We start from the raw sequence: 8,992 nt of genomic DNA, 5'->3' as shown, positions 1-8,992 counted from the left end.
GAAAATTCTCCGGTGTCAGTTTTCAATCGCGTCACAATCAATACCATAATGATCATGACGCCTAAACTGCAGGTCACCCTAGCTTGTCGCTTTATAGAAATAAAACGGAGTTAATAATTCGGGCTCACTATTTTTTCAATCTTTTCGTATTTTTAGTCATACGTGTAATACATTTTAACGTTACAATAACTTCACATACATTCATTGTATCACATCATCGATGCACAATGGAAAATAATAATACCTACCGACACCTACAATTCTATAATTAGCATCATGTTAGGAATACTTCTGTATGTCGAACAAAAACATTTCTGTTGAATCATGCTAAGACCCGTAAAATAGCTACCAGCCGCTGTTTTATAATATTTAAAATAACTATGGGGTTCGAGTGGAAAAAAAGATGCACGTTTTCTAGATCCGAGGCCTTTTTACTCTCACTACACATCACCTGACATGACCGATCGCTACATATGTCTTTTAACCATTCACGCGACTTCCCTTGTTAAGTATCAGAAAAGTATTAGGTTACTGCTATCCCGAAAAAACCAAAAAAAAAAAAAAATCGTACGGCAGCCCGGATAAAAATCTTTGTAGCCGTTCGTGCCTGAAAAACAGCTTCAGTGTTCGGATAACGATGGGATGCATGGTGTGAAGAACAAAAGCATATACTTGAATACAGAAATCACAAAGTTGGAAGGGCGGTTGGGAATCAGTATAAAAAGAGGATAGGAATATTCACTTGAACGCACGAAAGAATCTGAATGCTATTGTCTTCCTTCTAACATAATCAACAAAAGTCGAAACAAACTTCGATTCCGATTCACTAATCGCGAGCTAATTCGAATAGTTTTGGACACAATATCTACAGATTAGTTAATAATGAGACAATTTCCACCCCTCCCTTCCTCATTTTTTGTATTTCTCAAGCGTGGAATGCGTTCGTAGATATAAAATGCACAACGAATTGGAGTTTGGAAACAGAGAGCGCATAATTTAAGCACTAAATGACACGTTCAGGTCTTTCTGAAAATACGTAAATTAGTAATTCTTTTAGATCTCGTAGGTTGAAAGGACTACTGGAATGCTGAAAACTATCTGAATAGAGTTGGTGAAATAACTAATTGCATCATGATGCGAGCGAGTGCATAGTTGTATCTTTGAAATCGCGTGATCGATTTTTCGAAATTCACAAAATCAAGGGGTCGAAGGCTGGCTTTCGTGCATCCCCATCGCTCCTACAAAAAATATTTTCTCTTGTTTCGAATAGTTGAGGCAATATTTTTCGATCACGTGATAGGACTATAGTGTATGGAAAACGCAATGTTTGACGTACAGCAATACCTCGCTTTACGGCCTAGATACGTTCCAGAAAAGTTGGCCGTAAAGCGAAAAGCCGTACAAGTAATGAGTTATTTTTTCACAAGCTCATACATATTCAAGTGGATGTGTTCCATTTTTTTATAAAATAACATAGTTTTTATTTCATAAAGCATTTTATTCTTTTTATTTCCTGTAAACACGCTTAGATTAAAATATTTTTTTTTACCGTATAAGGAAATATTGTCGGCCATAAATCGAAAAAGTGCCACAATTAAAAAAGACCGTTCTAGCGAAATGCCGTACAAAGAGCGGCCGTATAGAGACGTATATATGTGTATTTTTAAATTTTGTCGAGCATGCGGACGGACCTACCATTCGAACATTGCACAAACGCATTGAGATAAGAGCGTACTTGGTGCGACGCTGCCTGCAAAGCGAGTCGATATACATGCACATTATAGGTGGTATACATATAATACATACACATATATGTATATAATATATGTATATTTATAGATACTTATAGATTGTACGTATTTACATACGTACTCTAGACTTTGTATGAGCAACTATGCACACATTTACGTATCGAATCATCGTTGGTTCGTCGATTAATAACAAAGCAAACAGATAAAACCTCGTCGTTGTTGGAAATTGAAAAACAAAAATAACGTCTCAACGCAGTAGCGTTCCGCACATAGATCGGTTTACAAGTTCAATTGGAACACCACGAGAAGAATAACGCAGTGAATGTAACGATTGAAAGGTTAAATAATAAACCATTGAACATTTTGAATCTGAATGAAATTCTAATCAATAAAATCTCTGTGCGTCGGACGCTATTTTTTCATTTAATATCAATTTTATTTGTCTATTTTGTATCTTACTTCTCCCAAATCTTCAAACCCATTCGGTACAAGTTGATCTTGGTTCAATACAGCAAGTGACAATCATTTCGACAATTAACACTGTCACACGTCGGATAATTGGAACGGTTTTCCTGTTGGTTCCCGCAGTGCTATATGTACAGAGAAAACGTCAATCGGCTTCGTTCCTTGTATCGGAAACTGTGAGGAGATACGACGGAAATTTCACTATCCTGTAGCAAGCACTAAAGCATGCGGTTCAACGCCACGAGGCAAACGGATCAGGTATATTGAAACATGCGTTTTGTACGGTGGAGTTACGAATAGTCTCTGCGGTGGGAATACCTTGCAAATGTCCTCGTGCTTCTCGTGTGGATATTTTCTCAAGAAACTTCGGATCCGCCGCAAAAGGGCTCCAACTCCCGCAAGCGCCGATACTTCAGCTGCTGGAGGCGTACGTCGAAGAGAAGATTTACCGGAAATGCCGAATCCCATGCAGGTCCAACAGCTACTGACGCACAAGAATAACAAGTAAGGCTCAAGGCAATTTAACAAGTGAAAAAAGTATCGTGTCGGTAGAAAATCACACGATCAAAGTGTGGTGCAAATATTCCATAGCACGATTCCTTTGTAGGGGTAATTGCGTTTGTAAAAATATTGAATTTTTATCGACGCCGGCTCGTTCGTTATTCTCGGTATAGATATAATACTTCATGTAAAATAAATAAGTCTCGCAACTCGAAGATTTGAATTTTTAGAATTTGATCACGGATATGTGCTGATTTAACTGTCCGAGCACACGCGTCCCGATAATTGCCAACCAGAATTGTAACTTTAAAAATTAATCTTGGCTGAAGCTACTATTCAGATGCATATTAATTGCGTGTGAAAATATATGTATAACGTATACCGTGAATCATACTACAGATACAATCAATGCGTGATGATGCGATAATGCGACAACCCGTGAAGTTAAAGAGAAAATATTTTCGCTAGTTTGTGCATAAATATAAACTTTCGCTAGTGACAACAGATGGTAATAGCAGTAACAAATAAAATATAGTTCTAATTTTTTTATCGGCAAAACTACTTGTCGTTTTTCCCATTTCAATTAAGAAACTGTCTCTACGCCAAGGAGAGAGTATTATTTTTTCTCTATTTTGAGAATATACAAGTTTTGTGGGAGACTTTTTCTGGTATGTCTTTTCTTTGCTGTAATATTTGCCTCGGGCGATTAAAATGAACCACCCTGTACATCGCAGCATGTTAACAGGCCCCACTCTCGATAAAATTCAAACAGTAGGTAATTGTATCAATAATTCAGACTCCACGTAGTATATAATCTGGATTGTACAAGGTTTTTGCCCCGACGTAGAATTTATTAAATTTTTTTTTCCCAGATACGATGTGACTCTGCTCCACCCCGACTGGCGAAAATTTCCTCACACACCACTTTACGGATGGACAAACATTCACGCGCAGCAGTTGACGAAACTGAACCGAATGGTATGAGCGACAAATATTCGTTTCTAGTCTTACACTTGGTTCACATGAAACAGTCTGTTTGGGCGGAAAACTTACAGAACCTTCCAATCCTGGCCGATCATCACAGGATTAGCCGACGTTCCTAATCCTGAATCCGCACATGCAAAGGACTGAAGGATCTCGAAGAATTCAAGAATTATACGGAGTGTATACGGCTCCACTTTAATTCATAAAAGGCGACGGTCGTGGATACTCCGCCTTTATTATATTGAACAAAATCACGTGGTGTAAACGGAGAGAATAAGAAAGCAAATTTTACTCAAAACAGCAAGAAAAGGGGGACGCGTCAGGTTTTTTTAATGGAATGTATTTTGTAAAATGCAGAATTTACTCTAGAAACAGTGAAGACGAATGTTTGCGACTTACAATCTGCCACATTTATAGTAAAAAGTATATTTGCCACACGGGATATTCGTGTCCCTCTTTCCTTGCAGTTTTCAGTGAAATCAGCTCTCTTTCTCCACTCGGAGTGATAAGTTTCCGTAAATTTAAGGTGAAACCTTGTCTAGCCTACCGGGTTGTATTTCACGCCTAACATCCATAATATGAAAAAAAGAAGAACAAAAAATTGCAAGTCAAAAGGTACATAAAAGAGGATTGAAACTTTGGGTACGTGCAGCGTTTATTTTACGAAAGTTGATGAAAAATATCGTCGTGTAGTTATGCATATACCGTGCATGCACACGCATAATACAATACGTATCACTAAGTAAATACATAGCCGTATAGCTGGCGACAGCCGCTTTAACTTTGTTCCATAGTTTCTCATTTTTACGCTCGTATCACCCGACGGATAAACTGCTGAGTTTAGAACAAATCCCGAGCGTTGCTGCTGCCGCCTCTGCTGCTTTAGTTCCAAAACTGAAACGTATGTACGTACATACGTAGCGCATCGGGTATATGTTAACATGTGCGGAAGATGAACTTGAAGTAAGGGCTCGTCTTAGAGGACAAATTTAAAAGTCAATAGTTGGCGCAGGTATAATAAAGTGCAAACTTCTTACGCAGAACTCAAAACTCGTCCAAAAACTCGGAAACTTAATACTTCCGAGTGTCGTACCTGTTGTTCAAGCCCAGTGCGCCTTCTGTGCCGCAACGAACGTTGCGTATGATCGTAAGAGGATTACGTTTGCTCGTGATAGTTGCAGATGCTACACGTAGGTACGAAGCTACAAGAATAAGGAGGAACCTATTATGCTCTACTCTGCCGAGGGCCATTAACGACTTCTTACGCCGCGTCGTCTGATACTTGACGACAAACTCTGCGCGAAGTAACACCATCTTCGGGACTCAGACTTTATGCAACTCAGATTACGCAGACACTTGCAACTCTTCGCTACTCGCGCTTACTTATCACGAAAGATGTCAGCTTTATTGAAGAGCGAACGTCTCCCTTGAGTATGCGCCTGTACACATTCGCATCACTCTCTCTTATGATATCGAATCGAACCTATGCAGGACGGATATATTCCGATCAATTTACACAGCCTTCGGATAGAAGCAAACCAGATAATCAATAGATTTGACGGCTCGAATCCCCAAAGTTTTACAAGGGCAACGATTTCGTTCAGCAATCTCGATTTCTAACAAGTGAACACGGTAGAAATCGAGTCCGTTGATTACACCAAACGGTACAAATTCGCGGGTTAAGGTCGCATTAGTCCGAGAATCGTACCCCAGTAATGCGAACTTGTATCATTTTTATACGCATGTTTACTGCCTTTCGCTCGTAACGGTCCCTCGATCCTTGTCCCCAGACCGCAGAGTCGTAACAGTAACAGTAATCGTTGCAACAATTGTATTCACCGATATCCATCGGTCGTTTATACCTTTGCGCACGTGTACGTATAGAGGGTTGAAGGCACGAGGGGAAATATGCAGACAAATGTTCCAACGCGTCATATTTACGCGGTAATATCCAGAGATGAGTACGAATAGCGGACCATTTGTAGCGAGGATATAATGGAACGTATGGAAAGTGTTTTTCCATGTCCCGATACGAGCGAACGAGGACGTCAGCCGCGGAGCCGTTACTAGGAGTAATATTCACCGGAAGGACGTCATCGAAAGTCCAGTGGCAACATTGCGCGTGACTACACTATCAAAGCCTGAATACAAAACCCTGGGCTGGGGGTTGTACCGACCGCAAATAACCCTTCGACAAATTAATATCCAGCCCAACGTACGATCCGGCCTCTCACACCCAAATTTCCAAATTTATCATACAACTCGGAGTGAATCGATACCTGCCAGGCCAAACTGTACCTACCTCCGCAATTTCCAATCTTATCTAGCGAATATTTATCGGTCTTTTACTGGGATAAAAGAAATGCATCTGTGTTATACAGACAGATCTGACTTTACGATACCGTGATTTGTTTAAAAACAAGAATTTACTCTGGCTATAGACCGATGACGGTAAACATTCTGTTTGATCACATCCACGTGATGATAAGTAGTCGAGGTCACCGTAAACCAAGAATCTACACGTTGACACGGGTCTGGGTATCTAATTTACGTACTGGCTATGCTTGTTGAATATGAAATTGATTTTCGTTACAGATAGTCAAGGGAAACTTAGAGTCGGCTTACTACAATTCGGATATCGAGTATCGGGCGGCAAAATTTGGAAATAATTTCACTGTTCTACCACCACCGAACGTCAGCAGCGTGACCGAAGTTGTTCTTCTACTACGCCGAAGTCAGAACTCCGAGTACAATTTCTGCTGCAGCGAAACACTGGCTGAGTACGACGCGGATGACGAGTCAGGTGCGTTAAACCAATTCCCAGATTTAAACAACCCAAAGTTAATCAATTAACAAAATGTCGAATTGAAATACCAGATATGTATATCAGTTTGTCAGTAATTTCTTTCTCCTTTTTTTCACCACGAACGTCACGCTAGTGCACGTGGTTGGACGTGGAAACGTTGCGACTAGTTTTGTTTCTTCAACGGTGGATTACGCAGTCCGGGCGTAATTATTAATCAATTACGCTCGAGATAGCCCGCCGGGCAAGCGGACAGCATTGCGAGGTTTGAGTAAATTTGTAATAATCATTACCCAAAGTGTGAAATCCCCGTCAAAGTAGAAATATTCATAGTTAAAGCTTCGTCTTACACGTGGGCCGACAGATTCTTTCTATCCAGCTAAACGCTTCTCTTACTTTATTCATATTCTTTCCAAATGATCCTTTAAATGAAATAGGAGGAACGAAAAACGACATTTATGAATCTACGTTTCTCCTATAGTTGTCAAAAGTGGCTGAATATACTTGCATACCCTCGAGCGAAATCTGACAAATCGCATGAGATCTTCGGATTGTTACGTGAAAATGATCAGGCCTAAGTGAAACAAAGTTTGCCGACGTATTTGAGTGCTGTCCTCCATGATCCGGCAGTTAATTTATTCATTCAGCGTAACAAACTTTGAGATTTAGTCGTTGGACGAGACAGCTTGTTATACATATACGTGCAGACGGAGCCGAAGTGATGGAAGCAATGTTGATGGTGTATGGCGTAACAATTTGTGGCCAGTAATCACTTACCGGCACGCAGGGGTGCATGCATATTATTTACCAATCGACCTGTCACTTGTCCTGACGGTGGATCATAAATAATACACAAGCGAACGGGCGACGCTGGTTCGGAAAATACATTCTGAAAATTACCCCGAGTTTCCACACACAGTACCATTCTTTTCGTTACAAAACAACCATTCCTTACTGCTTATTCAGTCCGTCCCGCTGGCTCGGCTTTTCAGAAGTTTGGTAATTCGATTTCGAACTACTCGCTCGCTCTAAGTCTTCGACTAATGAAAGTGCAATTACAGAGATGATTACTGGAATGCGAATGCTCGTATATATGTATATATATATTCCAATGCACTCGTGTACCTCGTGCGTTATCTCGACTTAGATTGTTCGAAATGATTTGCTTAAACGTTGGATTTCTTTTTCAACTTTATTAAAGTTGACTTTACATCTGAATATATTCAACACATTTTTCATACATATGCGTTTGGTATTCATGCATGGTGTTTTGTACACGTGTTAAGCTACTGCGGAAACTTCGAAACTTAGGCTACTCCAATTACTTTATCAGAGATGAGTAGACTACGGCCATTTTTCAGTATTCAAGTTAAAAATCCGGTACGCGACGACCAACAATCGCGTTATCGTGTATTATAAACAGCAGTTACTTGCTCAAGAACGACATATAAATAAAATCGCAATCTATCTCTCACCGTTTTGCTCTTTAAAAAAAAAAATTCTCTTCTATTTCAGAAAACAGCATGAGATCGCAGCGATATTACAATCACGACAAGCCTCGACGACACATTAGACAACAAACTGCGGTATAACTTGTTCGAAGCATGGACTTTCGAGAGGTATTTCTTTATTATCGGATAGTCACGGAAAACGGTCAAGCTGAAGATCGATGATCGTAGAGAAAAAAATTTCAAATCTTAGGCATTGTCCAGAACCGCAGGCGTGATTCATCCGTCATAAGTGCAGACAAGTATCCACGCCAGGTCACCGTTCTTTGTTCTCGTTCTTACAAATATTTGTTACCTTGTGCATTTCGTGAGATGAAAAATACAGAACGATTAATATAAGATTATTAATAGAATGATGGTTAATAAAGCTAGTCTCCTGCCCTTTGAGCTCGGACCTTTGTTCCCCCGCCTATCCCTCGGCAATCTTCCCTATACCCCGTCGCCACTGCTGAGACATCCATATTGGTATTTGCCTTTTCTTATTACGTCTTCTTTGACAAATGCCATTCGCTTTTATGAAGTAAGCTAATAATTATGTCCCGCCGAATGGACTGTGACCATCTTAATATTGAATCGCTGCTATAATTGCACGCATTTTGCGACAAACAAGCGTTCTAGAGGTAATAGATAGTTTTCATTATTTCCCGGGAAGAAATACGGTGTTGTAAGAGTTTCGGAGATTCTCTAAGTTTTCAGATACTGCATTATTGTAAATAAATGTCTCCTCGTCACTGGCAGATCATACCGGTATCGCGGTTGATACCGGATACGGGTAGCGCACCAATTTCTACTGTGTTTGCCAGCCTGTCAGTCACGAAATATCGGCTATTCTTTGTACCTCATTGGAATTCCACCCTACCAGAAACAATATCGTATCTGTCTACACTCAACATTTTTACTTTACAACGTGCAGACTGCATTTGTCACCTGACCTAATTTTCTCTGTCAATTTCTACTCTTCAACCCCGAAACACGGGAAA

The 8,992-nt window shown here is 40.1% G+C and overlaps 1 protein-coding gene across 2 annotated transcripts; it reads left to right on the top strand.

Moving 5' to 3' along the window:
• The first annotated feature begins 1,992 nt into the window (after nucleotides 1-1,992).
• LOC124179935 lies at nucleotides 1,993-8,354 on the top strand. Of its 2 annotated transcripts, none has more exons than XM_046564814.1 (5): nucleotides 1,993-2,089; nucleotides 2,340-2,720; nucleotides 3,590-3,695; nucleotides 6,297-6,504; nucleotides 8,020-8,354. In XM_046564814.1, the coding sequence occupies exons 2-5, from the start codon at nucleotides 2,542-2,544 to the stop codon at nucleotides 8,094-8,096; spliced, it is 570 nt and encodes a 189-aa protein (XP_046420770.1). In that variant the 5' UTR covers nucleotides 1,993-2,089; nucleotides 2,340-2,541; the 3' UTR covers nucleotides 8,097-8,354. The 2 variants fall into 2 exon arrangements, 1 of the variants encoding a protein (XP_046420770.1); XR_006870174.1 differs by lacking the exon at nucleotides 1,993-2,089 and adding an exon at nucleotides 6,641-6,769 and having other exon boundaries at nucleotides 2,334-2,720.
• The last annotated feature ends 638 nt before the right edge of the window (nucleotides 8,355-8,992 follow it).

This window comes from Neodiprion fabricii, chromosome 4 (genome assembly GCF_021155785.1).
Source record: "Neodiprion fabricii isolate iyNeoFabr1 chromosome 4, iyNeoFabr1.1, whole genome shotgun sequence".
Lineage (NCBI taxonomy): Eukaryota > Metazoa > Arthropoda > Insecta > Hymenoptera > Diprionidae > Neodiprion > Neodiprion fabricii.
This window is presented reverse-complemented; position numbering and strand designations above follow the sequence as displayed.

Excerpts from the sequence above, each read along its gene's own strand:
- LOC124179935 (XM_046564814.1), top strand. The coding sequence starts at position 2,542 with ATGTCCTCGTGCTTCTCGTGTGGATATTTTCTCAAGAAACTTCGGATC. Across the intron at positions 2,721-3,589 it reads CTGACGCACAAGAATAACAA|ATACGATGTGACTCTGCTCC; the intron begins GTAAGGCTCAAG and ends TTTTTTTCCCAG. Across the intron at positions 6,505-8,019 it reads CGACGCGGATGACGAGTCAG|AAAACAGCATGAGATCGCAG; the intron begins GTGCGTTAAACC and ends CTTCTATTTCAG.